The 26,591-nt window shown below is 41.0% G+C and overlaps 1 protein-coding gene across 1 annotated transcript in view; it reads left to right on the forward strand.

Moving 5' to 3' along the window:
• Nucleotides 1–4,694: 4,694 nt before the first annotated feature.
• col18a1a (collagen type XVIII alpha 1 chain a) overlaps nt 4,695–26,591 on the forward strand; it is a 65,694-nt gene continuing 43,797 nt past the window's right edge. The window contains exons 1-2 of the mRNA XM_029530182.1: nt 4,695–4,930; nt 5,030–5,103. Coding sequence (XP_029386042.1) covers nt 4,926–4,930; nt 5,030–5,103 — 79 coding nt within the window. The 5' untranslated portion in view covers nt 4,695–4,925. The remainder of the gene's footprint in view (nt 4,931–5,029; nt 5,104–26,591) is intronic.

The following is a 26,591-nucleotide window of genomic DNA, read 5'->3' on the forward strand; positions in this document are numbered from 1 at the left end:
TACGTTTGTCTACTATCTGACCAGTAACAACCTTGCCAAAATATTTGGCTTAGTTCATTGTATTTGCTCAAGTGAGGTTTTATGTTTCCATCTTTGAGGTGCTGTTTGTAGCTGCTTTGGGAGATGTCTGACAAATTTCCACCATCACTTGAATCAGAGTTGTCAGAGGGCTGTATAGAGGTACAAGTGAGCTTCCCACACTTACGCAGCCTGCTCCCATCTCTTAGATGCTATTTGCATAACAGATAACAAAATTATTGATCAAACTATTTGTTGTAGGTGTAGGTGCCAGACTTTTGCCAAGGAAGAAAAATGCAGGGAATGAAAGAGATTGTATCTCTGTCTCTGCTGCGTCAGTTTAAATTGCAGGGCTGGACATGGCTAGGCTCCTGGACCAAGCTCAGGCTTGAATGTTGTCTTTATTTTTGTTGAACTGCAGCCTACTCATGCATATGAATGTGCATTCTGTTAGAACACCAACACGCTAATTCAATGGAATATATGCAGGGGAGATGTGCGTGCAGCTGCTCACCCTGATGCCCTGGTACTTACCTCATTTTACCTGTTGGATGTGTGTGTCTTCTGCTTGGTACTGGAGCAAGTGTGTTTTCACGAAGCCCAGGACGTGTATGTGTAAACAATGAAACAAACATCAAATCCAGCATGTGAGAGGGTGGTTTCATCAAGTGCAGTGAAGCACAACCCTCCACAAATTTGGTAAGAGTCTTCACAGGCTAGACCTCAGCATCAGCATGATGAAATATAATCTAACACACACGTTCTTCAAACTCCCATAATCACACACAGCAACTTTCACTCCACTGTATACGACCTGTGCTGCCTGCTTCCCTTATCCTGTTCCTCCTGCTTTGTCTCCTCTGTCCTTTGATTTCCCTCTGGATTCACTGAGGTGTAGCACTGCCCCTGCCTGCCCCACAAAGGTCAACTCACTCAATAAAGATTGACAAACTAGCCTCCAGGGAGGGCTTGTGATGATCACAGACACACATTGAAATACAACGTTTAACTGAAAGAGGAAAGTGCATCAACATCATAAAAAGATGACACATCTTGTGACTGAAAAAAAAAAAAAAAAAAAATCTTACAATTAATTTAAATTAATCTGACTTAAATTACATTTTTATTTCACACAAATATCCATTTATCAATTTTTCAGAGCTGGCCATAATACACATAGAAGTCAAACAAAAATCTTGGAATTATTTTTGCACCGTACCCGATTTAGCTGTCATCTCTCTCTTATCTTTGTCAGAGTTTAGTATTCAAAGACAATGTTCCACAAATTGGCTTTTTTTTTTTTTTTTTGAACTGCAGTTAGCTGAGCCAGCCAATGAGTTTATTTCCTGTATTACCACATGGATCATGCTTGTAATTGCAACTCCATACGAGTTGTTTTGTGAAGAGCCAATAGGCAGCACCTGAATCTGTGCTTTGTGGAAATGAACAGCAGGAGGGCCAGTGTTATTTGACAGTGAGGCTGTTGTATGAGTGTGAGACGCATGGGCTAAGTCTCCTCAGCTGTTTAGCTGTTTAGCTGTTCCAAAGCCCCGCAGTCCCTCCTGCCTGATTTCAGCTGTTGGAGGTAATCTGATATAAGTCAGATTCCTGTTGCTGGTTATTAGACACTTTGTGCGTGTAACAACTCAAAGGGTTGTTAGGTTAGCAGAACTTGGACTTCCTGAACGGAAAAAAACTACAAGGGGACTTATTCTCTAAGTTATTCTCTAAGCTGCATTTGATGAAGAAACAAGTCTTTAAGTAGAGTTTGTCTACTGTTAGCGGAAAGGTTCCCAAGCAGAAACGGTTGACAATGAAACTCTGAATGCTTTCATTCCTTTAAAGTCATAATTTTGAAGTCCAATTCAGTCTATTTCCTTCAAAGAAGTTAATACTTTCTTAAAAATAAAAATAGATTTTTTAATTTTTACTTTCTTCAAAAGTTATGCATCTTGAAAATAATTTCTGCTGTTGTGTGTCTGTCTTCTCTACAATGCTCATTTGAGGTGAAACAGCTTGGAGCTTGAGTGAAATTCTGTTGCAAAAGAACGAACTGGAGTCAGATTGTCCACCCACAAATGTGTTCAGTAAATCACTAGACTAGAAAAGGGTGTGAAGCTTTTAAATCTAAACAGCGCTGACAGGATTGACAGGACGGCCACCTGCTTACAAACACTGTTTCATCAACAGCATCTAAGTATCTCAGTTTAGAAAACATACTCAGTCAGTTCGTCAGTTTTGGCCTTCAGGACATGGATAATGCTGGGTCACTCAAAAACATTTAGCAGAAAAGTCTATGTCAGGTTGTTACATCATATGACCAGGAGGGAATTTTATGTATTGATTACTCAGAACATGTGATCTTGTATTTTTGTGTATTAAAATGTGTCACTCAGTATGAAAGGTCAGCAACGATGCTGTGAATAAGTCATTCTGTGAAGAAATATAGAACACTTTGTTATGTTCATGTGCAATTTGTTCCTAGACAACTGAAGGGTTTAGGGATCCTTCTAAAACTGCTGTTGCCATACAACTGTTTAAATCATTTATATGACAAAATGCCATCCATTTTATTACAAGGCATCCATTTCAAAAACGACATGTAATACCAGAGTAAATTCTTAGTGCTTACGCCTTTAATTCAAATTTCCAGCACATTTCTGTTGTTCAAATCTCTTTTGAAGTGAGACTCATTCATTCAACACATTCTGTTTGTGTGTTTTCCCAAGCTAACCTCACTGTAATTACTTACACATAAGGTGATATTGGCCTTTTTACGTGAAGGCTTACTTTGAGAATTCAAAATGGAATGAAGTTGTCTGATCAACCATATTAATTGTCGAGTGCAAAAAAGAAAAATCTTAATAATATATTTGCAGGAGAAAGCATTTTGAATTCATACACATTAATCATATGTTAAATAATGATCAAAGTGTTGTAACTTACAGCACTGAAAAAGGTCAAAAAGGTCAGCATCACCACCTGTCATCACTTTGTCTGTCATCATACTTTGCTTAAGTCAAAGGATGAGTGGATGTCTGTTTTCATTGTAGAGCTCCAGGATCTACTTCATATTACTGTTTCTGCTCTCTGCAAGGTTACACTGCGACATAGCAGTTAGCAGACAACTTTGCCTTTCTTTCCCCTGACACTGGAATGCGAGTAAAGCAGACATTTACAGAGCTGTGGACGTGTTCAGGCAGTAGCCTGCAGGCGTGCAGATACGCCAACTAATGCAGCAGAGTCCATTACAAAGTGCCAGAGGACTGAACCCAGTGCCTTTTCCTGTGACAACAAATGTGCTCGAATACAAATAAATGAGGAAAAGTACCCTGACTGTGTGAGGGAAGCCCCACTAACCTGATGAATTCATGTGTGTGATTCATTTTATGAAATAGTTCACCCATAATTAATTAATTAATTTGCATCAGTGAATGGATTTTTTTTTGCCACCTCTTCTGTTAAGATGCATTCTCCACATTCGTTTATTTATTGTTTTGCTTTGATGGGTTTGACATTGCATTAGTGAAACAAAGATATAAGTTAACGTGTATTGGGTGCTACTTAGAGGTCAAGTGATGGGAGTTCTTTTTTCACATCACATAAGTCCTACAAAGAAAAAAGACTTACTCAAACACTGAGACACAATTGAAATGTGAGAAATAAATAAATTAAAGTCAGACTGTGATGAAATCATTATAAAGATAACTGACCTTGCAGTATAAGAGACAATGCTCTGGTCTTTATCAGGACCAGAATCAGATGGTACCTGCAGGTCTCAGAAAGAGAACAACTTCATCCTCTGGTGGCCTTCTTGTGTAAGTGCAACAGGGAGCACAGCTCACATCACAGCCCATGCCTTTAGTGCCAAATGGAAGAAATTGTACTAAAATGATCTCATGATGAAATAGTATTCTTCTTTAAAAATAAATCTGTATCACTCTGAACTTGACTTTTTGATGTGAGTTACAGTTGGCCTCTATTATGCCCTGTCAGGTCAATGCTTCTCCTTTATTCAAGCTGCACTGTCTTCTTTTGTGCACATTCATACGTTCTCATTTTGTGTAATTAGGTCTGTTTTCAAATGAAATTGTCGGGCTTTCCAAAAAAAGTTAAGTGGCTTACATGAAACAATTTGATCATGTGTGTTGGTTGTTAAACTGATGCTTCATGTCTGCCTGATAAATAAAAAGGGATAGGCCATGCACTTCCTCTATCTCTGGTAACGCTCCCCTTTCTTACCTGGGAGCTATACAAACCAAAGTCAGTCAGCCTTGACTGGAAAACACACGCAGGCATTCTGTCCCCATGTCCGTTCTTGTGAGCCCACTGCAGCTGGAGGAGGTAATGACAGTGTAAACGCCGTATGCTGGAAAAGTCAAGTTTACACAGCTCAGACTGGAGGTCCTTATCCATTCACATCCACTCCAGGTAAAGTCAACGCACACACGATGCCGTTCTTCTGGGGAAAATAAGATTTGACCGCTATAAAAGGTAACAATTCAATCATGAAGGAAAAAAAAAACAAAACAAACACGGAACATAATTATAAAGCGCACATTTATACTTTTTGCTATTATTATTATTATTATTATTATGCCATTTTAGGGGAGGCAGGTGTCCTTGGCGGTAGAAAGTGCTCCGCAGCTTAAAGCCAAAGGAATGTGTTGCCTTTAGGACCTGGCGGAAGTCCCATGTGATCCCCTGCAGGTCACCTCTCCCTCTCCCCCCTCTTCCCCCTCTCCCCCCTCTCCACACTGCTCCTCTGCTTCCAGCTAAGCGCCGCGTCTCCATCAGCTGTTCCAGCAGCAGCAGCAGCAGCGGTGCTGTCCACACTCTTCCCCACCCGTTCCCCGGATCAGTCCATGTAGTGTTACCGCTCGGATCGAGGGAAAGAAGAAGTGAAGATGAGGTACTTTTCTGTCTGAACTGCCCCCCACCTCCCTCCCTCCCCCTGCAGATCTAACTGAAGCGGTAAAGTTGTGAATATGACTGCTTGCTACCTCTGCAGGTGTTCTTCGTGGCTGGAGCGCCTCGTCTGCTGCGTCCTTATTCTTGCCGGCCCAGCGACGTCTCAGTGGCCAGGTAAGGACAAACTCTGAAACATGGATGTGATGGCTCTGCTGCGCTTTCGTGCATCCATCTGCTGGCACATCTGCAATATGCACGGCTGCTTCTCTAACAGTGCAACTTGTGAGCATGGCTAGCAGCCCACAGCGCCTGCATGCCCAGTGCAGCCATAGAGTGACTTATATCGGTTTATGCTTGCTGTTGAGTTTGGCACCACTTCCAGTTTGAGTTTTGCCTGACTTTTCTGTCTTTAATAGAAGTAAGGAAGTTAGTCTTTTAGATTTAAACCGACCAACTTAACTGTGCAGCTTAATTTCTCCTGCGTGCTGAGCATGATGCCTGCTCACTGTCTGTCCCCTGGCTGGAATGTCACAGCTTGTTCTTCACTCTTTGAAGACTGTGCAGCAACCATTTCTTTGCAACTTTCTGATAAACTAGCCCGGCTGCTGAAAAGCTATGGTGACACATTGTTTCGATTCAGCGATAAAGCACAGCACTATGGCTATTCTCAGAAGGTCAAAGCAGTTGTGCGCAAATCCACAGTCTGGTATTCAAAAGTGTGTGTGTGAACATTGTGATGTGGTGGTTGCATCCCGTTTTTCAGTGAGGACTTTTCTGAACTAAGATCAGGTGAATCTTTTTAGATGCCAGAAGATGTGGTAATGTCCCCTCGAAGGAGTTAGTTATGATGTTTTAAGACATGTGTGAGCCACCAACTGAGAGAACTCTCCCATGCTGCTGAATAATTTATCTGTGGACCTCACAACATTTAATTTAGTAATCGTGCAGTTGGAGAACTGTGTAGCTGCCAGATGATAGCGAGAGGAATCTGAGAGGATGACAATTAATATTTGATCAACCGTGATGGCAAATGGAGACATGCAGCATTTTATAACCGACGTATCCCATTTAGTGACAAAGCAAGTTTGATAAGTGGGTGGAAGGGTACAACGGTTGCGAGTCATTCTCAAACTTTGTAACGTTTCCACAAGAATCTGTCCTGTCTGTGTGTGTCCAGGCTGAAAAGGCCTGCCACTCTGTCTCAGGATCAGTGCCTTTGGTTGCCTGCGACATGGTTGAATTAGGTCTGATTCATTCCCAGTCCCTGGCTGGGTCAGGAATCCCTATTGTCGTGTGATCTTTGACATGCACCCAGCATGGTTTTGCCTGAAGGGAGCAGGACGAGTTTGGGGGAAGGGGACGGCTGCAAGGGCGCGCCCTGCTGTGCCATTTAGTGGCTGAATTAGATGGCACGTTGAAAATCACAGCTGGCTTGAGGTTTTCTTCTTTTCAGCGAAGGACATGTTGGCCAGGGGACCGGGAAAGGAATATATGACAAAGGTCATAATTTGATATTATAAATACAGTTTTATGTTAGAAGCTACAAAGAAAAAAAAAAAATCACTGACATAGCTCCTTTTAGAAGTAAATCAGCAATTTCCATGTCATTAGCCTGAAGCCTAGTTGGCAATCGTTTGTGTTGTTGAAACATGAAGGAACAGTTTGTCTGAAGAAGACCACCCTTTGACAAACATCTGGTGGCCTGTCGCATGCTGTATAGTTACAGAATGTGCAGGAAAACATCTGCTTCCATACAGATGTGTCGCTAGAGTCACAGTTTGAGCTGTTTCTTCCACAGTTGCTTGCTGCTTCAAGAGCCTTTATTTCTCTTCTGCTAAAAGAGCAGTTTCTCAAATTATTGCAGTTTTTGGTGCTCTCGATTGAATTATAAGACTACAGACTTTCAATTTGGTCTGTGAATTAATGGCAACGCAAGTGAATGAATAGTGTAAAAAGAAAGTATAAGTATAAAGAAACAGCAATGTGTTTTCCAGGATCTCAGCCCTCATTTTATTTAAAATGTTTTTTTGGTGTTTGTGTTGCACTTTGCAATATTTTCATACGATACTGTAATGGCAGAAAAGAGAGGGGATGATAGAGAGGAAAAGAAAGCTCTGTGACAGAGTTGAAACACAACATGTTGAGGTGATGTGCATTAAGTTGCCTTTAATTGGAACCAGCGAATAGCAGCGTTTCATTTCCCACAAAGGCGATTTTGGTCACTTTTCAGTGACAAAAAAAAAAAAAAAAAAAGTCTTGTATTCCCATGAAAAGTATACAAGCTGTGCCAACGTGTTTTGTGGCTTTAATTAAAGATTAATGGGAGTTTTAAAATGTATAAATTGTATGATTATAAAAATAATTATTTTTGTGTGGATGTAGCAGAAGACGGTTGTGGTTAGGGGTAAACGTACACAACAAACAGTGACATCCTCTACATGGTAAAAAGCATCAGTATCGACATTTGAGTCTGAACATTGTGTTAATCACAACATAATAAAACTGTGTAGAAGAAGTGAAGGAATGCTGATCCCTAAAAACCAGAATTGGTGTAAACTCCAGAGTTTATTTACACTAATCTCAACAAGCCCAGCATTTCAACAGTAACAGTCTGTTGTTCAGTGGTGCACAGCAATTGGATCGGTGCCGGTGTTAGGATCATTGCAACTCTTAAATGAAATAAATGGAGCAACTGTGCAACGATTCTTTTGGCTCAGTGAACCTTGTGATGTCTAATCCCTGGATTTTCTAGTCAGTAAACCTACTTACTCATGATCGACATCTTTAGAGGTTCCTCATATCAAGGTTTGGAAGTTCCATCCAGCATTAGTTTTGTCTGATTGTGCCAGTCACTGGTGTTCATCATCAGCTTGATATCTTCGACTGAGGAGATAGCTTTGTTTGTGACTTTTAGTGTAACCTGTTGTGTGTCAGGTTGTGGGTGGGGGTCATTCAAAATGTCAAGTGGATGTCTGGTTCTCTGTCTGTGGCTCCTCTCTTTCTGCGTTTCAACAGACACAAAGGGCCGGCACTCCTTTTATGTGTCTTTGCTCTTACATGTGTCTTGGTGGTTGACAGACAAGAGATACTGTTGCAGCCCAAATGGCACAAGTCAGATGGCAGTTCACTCCTGATTAAATCATTTGGAAGTTTCAGCAGAACAGGTGCTTTAAATTACATTTGATGTTTTGCTATAAAAACATTTCTACCCTGTTATTTCAAGCAAAGGGACTCATCTGTGACCTAAAACTCACAGAGCCTAACAGGTCCACTCTCCTAATTCAGCACAGCTGTAAAAGACCACCACAAAAAAGGCATATACACGCAAAACGCACTTATGGAGGAGGCTGTAAAGGAAATCCTGCTTGGTGTTGTTTACTTAAATGTAGATCTGTTTTTGTAAGAAAACTACAGCGGTCACATCCTGCTTTGATTACTTAATTCGACCCATCTGGAGCTCCTAGTGGATCTGAGTTCTGCATCTGTTCTGGACGTTGACAAACATGGCCCAGGCTGAGCATTACCACCTTAATTAGAGTTAATGTACATCTCAGTCAATGTGATTGACACTTTGTTTCTACATTCGTTTCTCCAATGGCTGTTTGTTAAATATTAGATTTTCGTAGGAAAGCACCAAGACATACACACTCGTGCGCCAGCAACCTCCCTGACACACATAGCTGTGCCCACTTTGACCCACATGTAACTGGGTTAAATTGGGCTGGCGCTGTCTGGCACTCAGCCCCAGCACTTAATACTCCCTTTTTTCTTATATCCTCAAAAGTAACATGGTATACAAGCTCATGCTGCCATAAACCTTCAGGAAGAAAAAGAAGAAGCGAAAATACTCAGTGATGGATTAATGATAAAGAAAAAGAGAAAATTGGTCAGAAGCTAACAGGATTAATACCAGAATGTTAATCAGTCTAATATTATGGTTAAATATTGTGCCGATTAGTTAGAAAGTTATTTTCCAACAGGTCGCCTCAAGTTTTTGGTTGCTAACTGTTATAGTAAACCAGCTGGCAAGCTCTAGCCTGAGTTAATCTACAATTTGCGAGACAGCAACTGGAATTGCACTGTGATTAGCACTTTGTTGAGCGTCGTCTTAACTTGCTATATTTTATTTACATTGTGCCAACCTATATAAATTGGATATACACAAGTGCACCCATGGCAACCCTGAGACCACAGAGCCTCCCCACATAATAAATCCCAATTTAACCACTGATAATGACCTCTGTGGCCTGTGACAAAACATCAAAACTTAAAGCATCTATCTGCTACCTGTATTTCACCATCATAAAAAGAATGAGCTACATCCCTTTGATCCTGCATCTACCTATGTATGGGGTTGTTTCATTATGTGTTGTAGAATAGAGTGGGTGGATTTGGCCAGAGTCCTAGATCAGCCTTTATCTGGCTGACACCTGAACAAACTGAAGAAGAACATTAGTGGCTATTGTCAGATTTATCATAAAATAACAAGCTTATCTTCATTTTGACTGATGGGCAGTGTGATTAGTTTAACAGGATGATCGTGCTTGTTTGGTACTACTACATGACCTGTTTATAAGAATCATTCATGCTTTGACTTTCTGTGATTCTGACGAGGATGTTTAATATGGTTTTTAAAGGAAAAAGGTATCATTTTAAATATTTTATCACAAAAATGGCCTCAGGTCAAAAGAGCAAAATGACAGAAATCTGATTATTTAGAAAGAACTGCTGTGTGTGCTGGGCTTGGCAATGTTGTATTTGTGATCCCCATCATCTTTTCAGCGCAGAGCATCCTTTTGAATGTAGCTGACAGCTGTTATCTGCATTTTTATGTGCTCCATCGCTCAGTGTTTCAGGTGCGCTCGGCTGTTCTCTCATGCTGTCCCTGATGTCAAAAGTGCCGGGTTGACTGAAGCAAAATACAGGGACACCATAATTACTGCTTAAGTTCCAAGAGAAGAGGAGTTGTAGGTCCACTGGCTCTGTATACCCAACTATCTCCAGCACTAATGGCACACTGAGTGCCCTCTTACCTCTCAGCACCTCTTTCCTGTTTGTGGTGAAACCCTCACTTACTTGGTTGTCTTTCCCAGTCATAATCCAGGTAAGAGTTAGTTGAAGCTGTAGCCTTACTCGGCAAATGACAGGACTCCACACTATATGTATGTTTGTTTAAAAGATCTGAGCAGGGTGCAAAGTGGAAAGCCTTTATAAATACAATAATTTCAGCAGGAAAACTGAGCCTTATCTAGTGATGCTTTTTCGAGGAATCTCAGCAAATGTGCTCCAGAAAATAATTTTTCAACGTTTGGGCAAAATGAACTGATCCCTTACTTGACATGCAGGTTTTGTCATAGTGTCACAAAGAGAGATAAATATTTAAGTGATAGAGCTTCTTCATGTGCCACTTTAGATTCAATTGACACTGAAGCAAGAAACCATAGGATGCTGGCATAAGTACTGAGCTTACTCAGCGAATGTGCAAACACCAAACAAGCATAAGCAGGAAACCCCCCCCCCCCCCCAAACGGGTGAACATACAACAGGAACAGCTGTGTTTGTGTTCTATAATGTAACAATTGTGATGATTTTGTAGACCTGTTGACCCCTCCCCCCCCCCCAGACCACCCTGACAAAAGGTATTTAGCCTCTTTAGAAACCCCTGCAATCGAAGCAAGGCTTACTTCTCCTCTTTGTGGTCAGTTTGTCAGCACTGTAAGCTGTAGCCTGGGTGAACACCGGTTTCCATGGCCACCAGGTGCAGATTTTTCCACCACAAAGCCGTATTTGGCTTTAGCAAGGGAAACCAGATCCATCTACCTGGCACTTTGTCCCAGTCTCCAGCTTCAGGGAGTGTTCACTTGTCCTTACTGACAGCCTGCTGAACACAGGGAGGCATGAAACCAGAGACCCCCCTCTCCCCGCTCCACCCATTTACATTCTCTAGTCTCCAGTGAGGAAATCCATACCATCAGCTTTTCAATGTGTAGGAACTGGGTCTGGTTCCGAGTGACAAAGACTATGTACACTGCTTCATGTCCCTGGCTTGTGACATGATCTCAACATTATTGCATAAGCACCTTGCAGATTCATACCTGGGAATACAAGCTTATCTAAACCATCAGATGAGAGCACTCTTAACACCAGCTACCACCCAATGTGTGTGTGTGTGTGTGTGTTTTTTTTTTTTTTTTAAATGAATGAATAGACCATTCAGCATTTCATGAGGCCCCACTCGGGAATGTCATTGTGTGTTTCAAACCTTAGATGCTGTTATATTCCTCTTTTTGCTCTCCATGTCTTCTTATCTTTCGATTGACTCTTGTGATGTGCAGGCCGCTTTTCAAGGCATCCTTGAATTCCACTCATTCACCCGTCCTTCAAGAGCTGCCATGTCTGTAGGCACTTCTCTTTTTTTTAACCCCCAACAAAACTCACACCATGGGGGTGTGAACTGAGGAGAATCCCATGGGACGGGGAGATTACCATCAAGCCTAGAGCTCCTGTGACAAAAGAGGGATTTGCCAAGTCCTGTACCTCAGTCATCCACTCTCGTATGGTCTTGCTTGAAGGAGGACTTTGGGCGAGGTTTTGGATTCGATGACATGGCCTGTCTTCACTGTACCTGTCAAAAACTACACTTTCCAGGTGTGCTCGCTATTGGATTGGATGTTAGGTAGTTAAATAAATTAGGAAGACAAGTGGAGAATTGAACAGTTTCTCTTGTCATATGTTCAGCCCACCTTTTTTTTTAATCATCTATTTGCTCTGACTTTAACTGTCCCACCATACTGTATCAACCCTACTTGTGTTGACGAAAACCTCAGTAAAGATGTCCCATTATCCGTGTTTCTGTAAACATGGCTTGACATTAAAGTGAGACAGGAGATTTAGGCTCCTGTTGGATCTTGTGCTGAGCTTGGATTTTTACAACGTGAATGCCTTGGTTGCTCATAACTCGAAAGCTGCTAATTGTTGTGTGAATCATGAGCTTTCAGACAATGATGGGTGCCCTCTATTCAGTCTGTGGTTGTTATGGGCTAGATGGCACAGTGCCATCTATTGAGAGGGTTAGAGAGGAGGGACATAGGCCAACCGTGGGGATGTTGAATATTTAGAGGTCCAGTGAAAGATTTGTAGGGCTGTTCATCCACTGAGACAGCAGTACTGGCAGCCAGGGAGCTGGCTAAAAGATCTGCAATGAAATTCCCTTCCTAGCTGGCCACTTGGCTGGGTGAAAGATGCCGTTGAAACTCAGTTACTGCCATGTTCAGCAGAATCCCGTGGTTTCCCAACTTCAATTAATAACCTTATTTGGACATGGTGATTGAGCCGGCTTTGTAAAGTGTTTCAATTTGAGCTTCTTGCCTTGAATGTGTCTGTCAATGTTGAAGTCAAAATAGAAAGGGACGGAAAACTTGCACTTGATGCAAAAATAATGAGGCATTTGTATGCTCTCTTGGACGTATTAACCTATTCTGAAAGAGATTTTCAGCTGCGGTTTGCAAATTTATTCATAGATCAGATCAGAGGAAGAGGTTGTATTTGAGAAGAAATGATCCAACCTCAGTTTATTTTTTGATTTGTATCTGTGTCATTTGGGTATGTGCCCTCTACTTTGAAAATAAATGTTTTATTTATCTGCAGAATATTGACCAGCCTGCCGACATAGCTCAGTGGTAGAGCTGCATGCTTTGCATGTAGAGCTCCTGGGCAAACCAGTGATAGGCTTGTGCTGGTTCCAAGCCTGGAGAAATGGAGAAAGGTTGTGGCAGGAAGGGCATCCGGCGTAAAAATTTTAGCCAAATCAATCATGCAAGTCACAGAGCTGATTTGAGAAAGAGGAGGGAAAAAAAAAATCTGCGGGATATTGTCCAAGTTTACTTTGGACAAGACACAATGTTTTTTCAGGTATAATACCTCTTATGTTTGGTATCATTTTTGAACATAAATCCACTGGGGTCGTACTTCTTGTCTGTGGAGTCAAAATGTTTTTCAGCTGGTTCACTAAGTTCATTCGTTTCATATCAGGCCGGTGTACCAGCTCACCAAAGCTGCATCACGTGGATTGTAAAATGCCTTTCCTTGGCTTAAGCTGAAACAGAGGAAGAACATGACCTGTGGGCTTTTTGAGGAAAAGAACACACTGGGGGGAACAATGACCGCTGGCACCCTGGACTCTAGTCTGGCCTGTACTAATTGTGGGCCCTGATATTGTCTGGCTGATGAAAGCCCTCTTTGTCCCACTTACTGCTCTTCATCTACTGTATCTCTCAGGCCTCTGATATAGCCACAAGCATAACGTCATCCCCCTCCAGCCATCATCTCTGTTCATTACAGGGGATTAAAGTGTCAGTTGAAGGTGAGGTATTCGTTTGCCCAACATTATTGACCCGATGGGGTGCATGATGATATTGTCGTAAATAAGTTAAAGTTTTGTGGCCCATCAAGACCCCTTATAACGGAATGTGCGAATTACTGTCTATGTGAGGGACTAGGGCCAGATAATGGCTCTTAATTGTTTGTGTTTTTCAAATACGGTGACAATTCTGGTTACCAAAGAACCAACTCTTTTATTTTAGGTATTTAATTGTCCTGTCTGCGGTACAGAAGTGGGAGATCACACATAAGTTACTTTTGTCTCTTTTGTTTGACATCATCAGACTAGCTATGTCAAGGGTCTGGGTCTGTGATTTCCCCCAGTGTGAAGGATAGAGGAAGCTTTGTGACAGAAAAGACGTGTTGGACCCCTTTTCATGGTCTGATTTACTGTCAGAGTGTTGATTTGCATTGACAGGTTTTTGAAGTGTTTTGCAAAGCTCAAAAGCTCAAACTCAACGCTTGAGTGAGGCCTAGTGGGTTCAAAGAACCAGCAACAGGACATAGAGGTGGGACTGGCCAACAGACTGATCCAACAATCTGCCGCTTACACAAACTAGCTCGTGCAGAAATACGATCTGCCTGTACATTCTTTCTGCGTGAAGCCGTCATCTTCACCTGGGGGATTCATTAGTTTAAGCATTCAGCAACAGGAGCAGCAATGGATGGAAATCATTCTTGTTTTATGTGGAATACTTGGGCAATTTGCATACGCATTTGCAGCTTTGCCAGCATCCCAGCCGCTTTGTAACTCTAAGACCAGTGTAGGCAAGTAGAACTTTTAATGAATCAAATTATGTGCTGAAGCTTGAAAACAGTGCAGGTGGCAATTGTAAATTGTAAAAAAGTGCACGGTAGATGCAATTGCACATATTCAAAGTTGCTCGTTGCATCCCCAGAGAAGATCACATCTTTCATGCTCACAGGAATGGTTTCTTTAAAATTCAAATTTCAAAGGGGTTGGTAAAGCTTTTTAACTTTTTGTGGTATATTGTGGGATTGTGTCAAAACACGGTCTTTAACATACTCAAAGTAGAGACCACAGTCAGTAGCACAAACAGGGGCTGATCTGAGAATACTGAGAGTGATGAAAAAGGGGGAAAATTAGAGGAGGTTTAAATTACAGACATTTGTCCACAAACGACTCCTCTTTTCAGTTTTAATCTTGACTGTATTAAGATATCCTCCACACTGTAGTTGATTCAGCAAATTTGAGGGACTAAAAAAATGTTATCATGTATGTGGTGTAGCAGCTTTCCACTCTCAGTTAATATACACTGGACAACTATTACAATCTGTCAACATCAAACATTGTAAAATTGTTTCCTTGAAAGCGCACAATCTACAATATACTGACTCACAGTATTACTTGCCAGTTAGTATCATTGTGTTTAATTACCTTTAACATTTCACTTCGCAACCAGGCCAAATCAGTAATGCTTTCATCAAACAAAAATAAAACAGTAAAATACAGCACACAAGCCAAATCTGTTTTTCATTTATTTTGGAGACACTACTGAAACAATCATTATCTACGCACATGCCTTGACATGGGCCTTACAGTTCATAACTAATGATCCAGATTACTTTCTGAGACATTTGATGTCTGGGTCCTGCCTTTATTGTGTCAAAATGATGAAACCTACACTTTCCGAGCCAAAGCCCGCAAGTGTTGGTGTGGCTGAGCAGCTTAACAATGACTACCCAGTATGTCTTGACTGATGTAATATTCATTGCGTGTCAGTGTGAGTGTGTCTGTGTTGGAACATGGCATCAAGATTAGCGGATGGTCATTCAATAAATTACCCTGTGTGACTGGCAGGAGAATTTTAAGAATGCTGATAGCATGAGAAATTTGACAGTGGACGGTCTACACACCAAAGAGGTGGGCCTCTGTTTTATTAGATATGAGCATGTATTGGAATGTGACCATAATGTACCTTTTGATTCGTAGAGCGCAGTTTTAGACTTCAGGTTCCTTGAGCTATTTACAATTTAAACTGTTATTGAAAAAAAAAAAAAAATCCACTTTCTTTTCTTTTACTCTTCTATTTTGTTTCTTTGTCATATTTCAGGCATTTACATTAGTGCTCTTGGGTGTGACAGATTCTAGCTCGGGCGATGCATCTTCAAAGTAAGATCTATTGTAGAAGACAGGCATCTCTAACCACCATTTTTTTTCATCACTTTTGGTACACTACCTCAGCAAGGGGTTTTTCCTTGCCTCGAACGAAACACCCCCGCCCATAACAGATAATTGACGCATATGATGCAAACTCAGCATATTCTGAAGCTGCTTCACAATAAAAGCATGCAGTGCAACTAGATCTGATTATTATTGGCTTTGGTTTCTGTGAGGTTAAAACTTGACCTCGATCATTATTGTTTTGTAATTGCTGTCCCGCTTCTTGAAATTTCTATTAACTAATTAACATCAGCCCCAAACAATCACTATATTTAAGGAGAAAACTCATTTAACCAGCTGAAGAGACTAACCAATTTCAGCCATCATAATTTTGACCTTTCTCTAAGTTTGGAAAGCCACAGCCAGGTGCTGTTGTGAGAAACAATTCCACCTGGGAAGTCTAAGTGTTAGTGACTAAATACTTTCTAGTCTTTAATCAACTGGTGCCATTTATAAATGATTTATTATTAAAATTGTTAATTACAAATCCTACTTCAGCTTCAAAAGTGGTTTTATACATACTCTTGGATTTCTTTACTTCCTGAACAGAAACTGGACTCTGCCTTCACTCAGTCCCTTGCTGATATTTTCTGGGTGATTTTCTGTTTGAGCAAAATGGGCTGTGAAGCTGCTGTGGAAATGGGTCAAGTGGGCAGATTAGAGAGTTCACAATGTGTGAACTCAGTGGTCTGTGGTTTGGACTCACGTTGTTTAGTCATTGTTTTCTGGTTAGACTGTGTAGACTGTGTTTTTTCCTTTCCATTTGTGTAGAATAATCCTCTGCCCCTCCCGTATTCTATTACAATTTAGACAGATTTCAGAAGAACCACGGAATTCTTTGTTTCACCTGTACGATTGTTGATTTACTTCCTGAAATCTAGCGTGCTCTCGCAAGTACGCTGTCAGATGATCAAAACTTCCAGGTATTTGGTTCATGGTTCAAAGAATTTGTTTTATTTTACTGAGAGTAGTCTGACAGTCCAGACTGAGATAAAGCTCTGTGATCATCCCTTTGGAAAAACACATCGGTCTTTGTAGCAAACACTCACAATCTATAACTGCTATCTCAGTCAGAGAGACAAGCCTTGTAAGTTAAATGAATACAGTTTAACAAGCTTGTCAGAACGGTCATTCGTTTAGTTTCAAACCCTCAAACTAAGTAAGATAAATCATGATCCTCACACATAGTGATTCATTTTTTGTGATTGTTTCTTGTTAAACCTTGAAATGAGGTGCTCTGTTGAAAAGGCTGCTGATCTGATTTATTCCTGACGCCTGATACCAGATTGACCTCAGCTCAGAGTCGTAACTTGAGGGTCTACCATAGGGAGCAACAGCAATTGGTGCAGCATCAGTTCAGAGCCACACATCCTTCCTCAGTTACTGGACGTGCTTCAACTTGTTGACAGCTTAAAAGAAAAAAAAAAAAAAAGCCGCTAAAAGACTTGCGTTTTTGTTCAAGTGGTGAGGTGCTTTAGATTTTGCGGTCTGCAACTGCATGCTTCCCTCCAGCCTCAAGACGATATGATGGGTGTGCTTGAGTGTAAGTTTACCGGTATTGTAATTAATCTTTTTTTTTTTTTTTCGTAGTCATGACAGTTAATGTGTGTAAACACCATTTTACAGGGAAGGATACAGCTGCAAATTCACTTGATGTTTAAGGGACCAGGAAACCAAGACCAATTGGAGCTGATATATTGAGCAATAAACCCCAAAAGGGAGCCTATATCAAGGCTTGAGATGTTTGTAAAGTTATATGTTGGGGAGGTGCTCTGTTGTTACTCCGAATTGATGGATGGCTTTTTCACCTCCAATACCACAGTATGCTCTCCCTAAAGGCAAGGCAACTCCTCTCCTCCCCAACCCTCTTCAGACACTTTCCCCAGGCTCCTGACTGCGTCTCAGTGCAGGACAAGAACAGTGGGCTACTTAGGTGTGTCTGTGGGAGTGGTGGGTCTTGTTTTAAGAGGTTGGCAACTTTCCAAGCCTTCAATACATCACTGGAAATGTACAATAGGGTGAAAAGTACACTGGCAACAATTTACTCCTTGATAAACCCAGCGGAGACCTGAGCTGATGGCAGACAGTTTTTCAAAAGACAGGGCTCTGAGATGGATCTGGGGGTGGGGGGGTGAGGGGAGGGGGTGTTGAGCTGGTTCAGTGTATTGTTCATAGTGCTTGAACTGTATCAGGAGAAAAAGCCCTCAGAATGTCTCAGACTCAGACTTGCGTCCAATTCCTGCTCTTTACCTTCCATGTGGCTTTTCCCTCCTGCCAGTGCTCAGGTATTTGGACACATTCCGGCTATGCATACCGCCGCTCAGCCCATACAGCCGAGCAGTGCTATTGGGTTACTGCAGCGTTACCTAATAGGTCTGATCTGGGCTTAAAAGTGGCATAGCTGTAAGACTGGCTTCCTTATTAAGTTGAAGAGGCAGAAAGGACTGCACCTCCTACCTTTTGCAGATGAAGATGGCAGAGCCAAAACCAAAACCTCACACTCTGCAAATTAAAAGCTTAAATTGGTGTTTCAGTGAAACCAGAGAACTGTATGATTTCCTTCCAAATAAAACCCCCAAAAAGATGAAAGTTAATTCGCTGACAAGCATGAGCCTGAGTCCTCCCAGGGGTTATTAAATGCTTATGAGTGCTCATCATATGCTAACAACCCATGACTAACGGTTTCCTGGACTTGTATTCTGGGGGTCCGAGGTGTTTTCACTCATTTTGGAATACTGACATTGTTAGCTCTGGTTATTTAGTCTTATCTATTTCTTTTGCAATACATGTTTAGCCTGAAAGAAATAAAGAAAGAAACAAACAAATGCACACACACAAAACACTGAACTGCAGAGGGCAAGTTGAATTAGCCTGCAGCTTCACAAAGCATATGAGAGAATCTATTAAACCGTTAGTGTTACCTTAAAGCTTTCAGCTCCTCCCTACAACAGTTTGGAGCTGCTGTGGCATATGTTTGCAGTTTTTGTTGTTTTTATTCTCCAGCTGAATGGTTCATTGTTTGTTAGAAAGAAGAAAATGAGGCCACACACACAAACCCGCTGACCCACCTCCTACCAATTGAAATTCACCTCTCTTTGCCACCAGAAGTATGTGTGTGTGTGTGTTTGTATGTGGGGGGGCTCCGAATTCTGGTGTGAGTGTACGTGCATTTGTTGAGTTAAGGATTTCTATCACCCACAATGAAACGGCACCTCACTCGTCCTCTCTCTCACCCCATCCTTAAGTCCAAACAGCATTTTGTCTGTGCTCCCCATCTCAAGTCTGACACACACACACACGCACTCAGTGAAGTCTCCTGGGTGAATAGTCACAGCTCGTGGGGAATGCTGAAAGCGGACAATAGCCATGTATTATAACTTAACATCTTCCACCAGCCAAGTGAAACACCACGGGACTCTGAGATCTTGTCTGTGTTGTGCCCAGTCTGACTTCTTTTCTTTTTGGAATCTTTTCTTAAGTGGCCAAGGACAGCTACACTCCACACTTTCAAAGGCGGAGAATCTTTAAATGTTGCTGTTACCAATTCAGAAACACCTTGAATTTTCAAGCTAAGCCCCTGATTTGTGGGACCAAAGTAAAGTAGACATGTCAAACTTTAAACTTAGGAAAGAAGTGTCAGTCTTAATTATGGCTCCCAGGGCAGTTGGAGCAACACCAACTCAAAATGTTTTTGAGGTGGTATAATTACTGACTCATGTCTTTTGAACTTTTGGCTCATACAGATATCAGAAATGATCAAACGAGACTCTACAGCCATCATATTTGGTCAGTGTGGTTTTACAGTGACACAGCTAGCACAGTTTTGTGCTAAATATTAACCGAACGCTCGCAATGTCAGTTTTGATTGTTAGCATGGTAATATTTTCTAATTAGCATGAAATGCTGCTTGTAGGTGTTGGGTATCACTGAAAGGGCAATATTGATGTGATAATGGCATGAATGTCTGCTCAGAAATTTCAGGGTTGTTGACATTGAGGTATTTCTGTACAACACACATAACCCTAACCCTGATGTTAAAAAAAAAAAGTCTGAAATTTAAATTCCGAAGAATCTGTCAACAAATGACACAGTAGTTACAAAAAGAAGAAATCAAATCTGCAATAGGTGAAATAGAAAACAGTTGCAATTATCGGCAGTAATGGGACCTGATGTCAAGCAGTGTATAGGCCACTGTGTGCTCTGTATAAACGGGCAGCACTGACGAGGCCTTCAGAACAAATGCATTCCTCTTCTTGTGTAGTAGTTCTCTTGCTCCGGTGGCCCACAGATGCTGAATGGCTCACTGACGTGTGTGGGAGCAGCAGAATGTTGTAGTTGTGGGTCTGGCTTCGCCTCCCCAGTTGTGTCAAATCTTTGATGTGTAGGTAAGAAAGGATGAAGGTTTCCCGTTTTTGTCCTTCGTCTACAAGCACAGGGTCCGTACGTTTAAGTGACCTCCACACCCCAACAACCTCGCATTTTCCCCAAGGACCAGGTCATAAAAGTAAACTTGCAAGGGACAGAGAGAGGGACAAGTAAAGAGAGCAGGTATTCAGATGGCCAAGAAATGTGTGCCCCACCCAGAATTTAAAAGGTATGTGGTAGTGTTGTGTGGAGATGACCCAGTTCTTTAGGACTCCTGTTTTTAACTGTGGCCTTTTAAGTTTTTGTTTGTACGATTTGTTTTGTCCAGTTTTTATAGGGTTTAGTGTGTATTCAGTGTCCTTGAAGCTCATTCAAGGTTTCCCTATAAGGAGCAGAGCTATGGATAATTCATTTGTACTGTTTTGCAACACGATGAAATGTTACTCACGCACCAAGTTTTTCAATTGAATGCTTTGTCAGATTTAGTCCTGTTTGTTTATTCATTGTTGTGATAACTGATTAGCTTTAGTGGCACTTTAATGGTACGTTGAAAAGAGATTTTTATATATATTTCACAAGGAGTTAATATTGGTGTTAACATCAGTCCATATTTGTATTCGGAACATTGAACCATGACTATGAAAGTGATAGGCTTTGTTGAACGCCTCGGTGTCGTGTGGTCCGGAATCTGCATGTGGGGTCTTTGGATATTGGCACATCTTTTATCGCATCATTATTATGACAAAAGAACAAAAGCTAAAATGAAAAAAGTGAAACACTTTTAGGAGATACGAATTTAGAAGACAGAAAGAAATGGACACTAACAAACGTAACGCAGTGAGCACATTTAATGTTTTGGTTCGCAGTAGAAAGATACAACTCTGGGTTGTCTCATGAGTCCAGCCTGCCAGAACTGGTCTGGAATTAGATTTGTTCTCCATCTGGAATTACAGAAAAATGTAATATATAAAACACATGTTGAGTGGGATGGAAGAGGAGTGACTAACCTTGATTGGTTCAAGCAAGTTAGGGCCATTACACTGTGCAGCCATTAAAGCCTTTTACTTTTGTCTGTTCATATTGGTGTTCTGACAAATCATTGTAAAATTGGAGCTAAAATCTGCTCTGCTCACCCAATATTACTTTAACCGCCTTGAAATTCACAATAAATATAATATGATAATATAATACATAATCAAAAATTTCACTCCCACATTTTTAGAACTGCACCACATTCTCAAAATTTGAATTCAAACCAACCTCACTTTTCTTTTCAAGCAGTGAAGGAACTATTCTGCCCCCATTTGTTGCCATTGAGCGACCTGACTAATGCCAAAGCAACAATGAAGTTAATCCCCGTAGGTCTGTTAAAAAGATCAAGACCCACAGCAGTCCAGTTGCTGCCTGATATGTTTGGATGATCTCTGTTCCTTCCTCTCTCTCCCCCCAAATTGTCAGCTGTATTTTTGCTTCATGAAAGTACAGACCACAAGTAAATCACATGTGGTTAGAAAACAACTCCATCGTTTCCCTCTCCTAAATCCCTTAGAAATCATTTAGACATGTTTTACCGGGTCCAGATATTTGTCTCTGTAACTCCTACATAAGGTGCTTGCAGTGATGTTTTCTGATATTCTCATTTGAGGACTCAGGGGCGGTTTTTTAAATGAGTTTATATTCTGTACTTGTACAGCAAAACAATTCCTGCAGATGAGACCATGAGGCCAAATAACTGACTTCAACACTTTCAGTGTTAACATTTGAACACTTTTATTGGTAAAGTTGCTAAAAATTTTCCACTTTCCTAGATTTCCATGTATGTCGATGAAATAAGTTTTTCTTCTTGTTGTTGTTTTTGTTTTTTAGAAAACCCCACCTTCTCCTGTTGACCACACAAAACCAGCGCCTCAGGGCGATGCTTCTGGTGTGTCTGCCTGCCATTCCCCTTTCACATGCAACATTTGGGTATTGCAGAGCCTGAACCAACATGATTGGAATTCCTTTTTTCCCCTCTTTTGTCCCTTTTTTTTTTGTAGAGAGGCTCTTTTGTTCTAATGGGATAATTTCACTCACTTTGGGCTTTTGGGCTGGAGGTGAGAGGGGGCTGTTTAGGGTTGGGAGTGAATACTGAAAAGATGGACATCTTTGTTGGTCAAAGATGGTCTGTGTCTTGAATGTTGACATATCTTTGGTCCGGCATATAAACAACAATGCCCTTTTTTGGTATAAACTCTTAAAGTACTTAAACTTACTTGACATACCATTATAGGACCATTCAGCAAATTTTTGCCATAAAGGTCAGATTTTTTTTCCCTCTAATAGTCGACCAAGCACTTAGTTGGTCAGAGAAACAAAAATGTAATGAATAAAACATCACGAGACCTAACATTTATAACAGAAATCAAGTATTCTGCAGGGGAGATTTGACAGTTTTTTCTTTTTTGTGTTTCTAAATCTCATACTGGTCCTCATACTGGAAAAGGCCTTAAAATGGCATTTCAGGTAGTACGCTTTGACCCCTACTTCCCAAAGTCTTTGTCAAAATTCTCAAGGTATTCCAAAGTATCTAAATACACATTAAAAACGCAGTATGTGTCCTGCAGCACAATGAAACCTCACATTGGAGTCTTGTTGGTGGCTTTATTATGTCTACTGGCAAACAGTAGGGACATACTCTGCTTGTTTCTCCAGGTTGATTTCCAAATGTCAGAAATAACGTGAATCTGATTCAAATTCAAGTGCAGTTAGGCTTAGACGTACACTTAGACTTTGTTGTCCCCTTGGGGAAATCATTTTTCATAGCACCTTCTCCATTTGATGTCCATCGTCAACAAGAAAACAGAAAAACACAACAAGACAGAAAGCACACATTTGGCATGCAATAAAAGACGAACAAGCAAGTCCACACTCTGGCCTGTTCAGTATGGTCTTTTGTTCGGGGCCACTATAATAGTAGGGATCAGGCTTTTCCCAAAGCGGGGCCTTCTGCAGCTCAGTGCTCTGTATGCTCGTCCTGGGAGGACTGGGATGAGGTGGAGTTTTAATGGATGTGTGATGTCCTGTTCTATGGAAGTTGCAATGCGTGTAAAGGCCCGGTTGTTTAGGTCAGTTCGGTTGGGTGTGGGGAGACCAAATTATTTTTGAAGCTGTGGTCGTAATGCATGTGAGTTTGGCCTCGTTTCTAACCCACACGCATAACCATTACCTGATGCTAACACTGACATTTACCACAGAGTTACCACCTCATTTCATGTTTTTGGGCTGTTTAAAATTTACTGGGAAGAAACACGTTGCTTTGGATCATTATATCCTTGTGTTACCCAAAAGTTCTGTGAAGTTGTGAAAAGATTTCTCAGACCACCAGCTCACTGCTCTGTGGGTGCACATGTAGCTTTAGTCCTCATCCATTACCATGTATTTGTATTTTGATAATGAGTCAGCAGTTCTCTGAGGTTTTATTGCCGTTTCCTTTGCATGCTTGTATTGTCTTGTCTGCCAGGAGGCCTTTCATTTGCAAACATTTTCTCTGCTTACAATGGATTATGGAGATGCAAAGCTGGAGAATTTCCTTTCTTATCCAGGCTCTTCTTCCACAACTCACTCTTTAGACTTGATCTGCAGAACTAAGATGAGATTTCCCTTTGAAATCCTTTTTTCTTGGATAATGGGTGTTTCCTGGTGTGCCCATGCTTGCAAATATATATGGTAAATGTTTGTATGCCTCAGGACTCTGTGCTGAACTCTGTGCCCCTGAAATATTCCCCTAAAGACACTGAGCACTGAGTCAAATGCCGAGTGTCGCTCGAATTTGCACAGCATTACATTTGCAGGTGGTTTTGCATTTAAGGCCCGCCACGTTTTTTTTATTCAGCAAGTCAGGAAATACTCTCTTTAGAAGTCACGATGCAGTTATCTCTAAGAGAAACAGATGTTCAGTGGCACAATATTATATGTTAGAGGCACAAACTAGGTTAACCTGAGAATGATATTCTATAGAAGACAAGCAATGCTTTTTGCTTATTTCAGGAGATGTCTGTTAAGGTTCCTACCTGCATTTGTTGTGTATCAGAAGTCTTCTCATGTGGACTTATTTATCCCTTGGATAAACTTGCATTCACTGCAAGAGTTTCTAAAGTTTAGTTTATTAGTTCGTTAACATGCTAACTGTGAGTAAAGTGTTATTCTTATAAGGAGTTTATGCTTTTGAACTTGGAGGGGGGCTGGGATGTGAACCAGGGAAGAAAAATTGAGATTTCTGTGTGGCCATGTTAAAGATCTTATCCTTTTTCCTTTACATTGAAAGATGGGATCTGACAGACTCAGATTCAGAGTCATCACAACACCAACACTGATCAACACACGATTGATCAATGTCATATCAGTAAACAGATTCCACTGTGGTAGCTGTGGATCAATTTAGTGTTTATAACTTCTTCTGCTTATTTAAACACAAGAGAGGCTGCAGTTTTTTTTTGTATTTTATTTACAGCTTGCATGTTTGCTGTACTTGTTTGAGTGTGAGTGTGAAGCCATCATCAGTACTACGTGGCAATGACACACCTTGTTTACTTGCACTTTTGTGCGGTTTATCTTATTAGATTTTTTTTTTTTTTTTTTTTTACTTGTGAGCATTCAATGCTTGGTTGGCTGAGTAAGGTCTCTGGAAATGACTCCCTCTCATTGGTCTGGTCACAGAAGAATGCTCCTCTAACGGCCAGAGTCCAGGGACCTTTTGATGTCTAAACACATGCTTCATTCATTTTGGGATTAAGAGGCCAAGGAAATGACCTGGTTGATATTGCTGGAATTGCCCGATGATTTGCGAAGAGCCAGGCTTAATACCTATCCCCTTCAGCTCCTTTCACTGGGCTGTTTACTGTGGTGCAAGTTGCATAGACACCTAAGCTCAGATGCGCAATACCGAAAGTGTAAAAAACAGACATACACCTCTGTATTATTAGCAACAGTTACCACCTCGGTGGTTCCCCCTCTCGTGCTGCGCAAGAATACACTGTAGTTGAGCTGTCATTAGATTTCGAGACTGGCAATTTCTGTAAGGATAAAATCTTTTGAAGAAACTTGGGCTGCACAGATGATGTGTCATTTTGTGCAGGCATCTTTGCGGTGGCGTAAATATTTGTAAATGTATAAACATTTGAAAATGGTCTGGTGTTGTTGCCTGTCTGGCTAATCAAGATGTCCGTATTTCCCCTCCATCTGTTACCATGTTAGAGAAATTTCCGATCCACCTCTGTTTATCCTGACTCATGCTATTTAACTGCAGAGCAAAGTTTTACTCATTTTGGCATGAGTCAGTGAGCGGAAATAAACACTGTCTGAGACACTGGGACTCAGACCTCATCTTTAATGAGTTCAAAGTGTTTGTTTTGATCGCTCTGTCGTGACACATGAATTGACTTGTCAGCATTAGAACTAAACCTTCTTTCCTCTGGACAGTAGTAGAGGTAGCGGATTACCTTTGACTGCATATATACTGTATGCTATACATTTGCAGGAGTTTGAAGGTGTGAGATGACTATAAATAGCCGTACGGGATGGTTCCGATCACTGTAAGCTATGAAAAAACACTCCTCTAAATTCATGTTTCAGCACATCACTGTCTCAGTCCGTTCCTGGAAAAGTGATGTTGGCTGGTTTGTTCTGAAGCCAAGTTTACCAGCCCATCTAACATGTCTGTTTCATTACATGGATGAAAGACATTAAAGGGGTTGCTGTTCGAAAAAAAGGCTTTCAAAGTGTGTGACAGGAAATTCTCACACGATGTGGGAAGGAATTGTTACAAAAGCCAAACATCAAGTCAGAGCCCACATAAAAGGGAACATAGCCACAACAATGAGAGTTTTTACATTATCATGTTAATGGTGTCTTCTAAGGTGCATTAAACAAAACAAGACCACACTGTCTTTCTCCGATTCACATAAAATGATGTTTTTTAATCTTTCTTCATTTACCTTGAAAGAATGACACTTTGAGCATACCTTCATCACATTTCTTGCTACGATACTGATTAAAAGCAGCAACTTAGACAAAGCATGACGTCAGAACCGCTGTCGTCTCTTAGCTTCTTCTGATCAATGATAAATTACCCTGAGTTCAGTTGACTTTTTTTTTTTTTTTTTGTTTAAATTTGTGGATTGTTTCAGTGCTGCTGCTTTTGGAGTTTTTCCCACCACAATCATTTCCCTGCAGCCCCCACTATCAACAGAAATTTTCATAACTTACAATAACCTTCCCTTTGCTCATGTGGGAAAGGATAATATTAAAAACAACAACCGCTCACATAAAAACAAATATGTACACAAACTAAGCCTCGAGGGACAAATCCAGTGTATATGTTCACACAGATATGTCACAGAGTAACAGATGTGGCCCTTTTGCAAAGAAACAAAAAGGTCAAGGGATCCTTTCAAAGGTGCCAGCTCTGTTTTCCATCTCTGCAGTCCCATTCAGATGCCTCTCAAAGAAGTATCTAGATAATTTGTTCATTTTCTGCCTATCCGGTTATGGATCCTAATCCCCAAAGTCAACACTCCTAAGTCCGGATGTCCGATCTCCACATTGTTTCATCCTTGTGGGAAGTGAGAATGACAGCGTTGTCAACACCAGCTGGTGGACCATTCCTCAAACGCAACACTGTCGTTGATCAGGTAGCAACTGTCAGGATTCCTCTTTGGCGATGAGCTGATGCTGCAAACCCTAAATTATTTAGCTT

This window comes from Echeneis naucrates, chromosome 21 (assembly GCF_900963305.1).
Source record: "Echeneis naucrates chromosome 21, fEcheNa1.1, whole genome shotgun sequence".
Lineage (NCBI taxonomy): Eukaryota > Metazoa > Chordata > Actinopteri > Carangiformes > Echeneidae > Echeneis > Echeneis naucrates.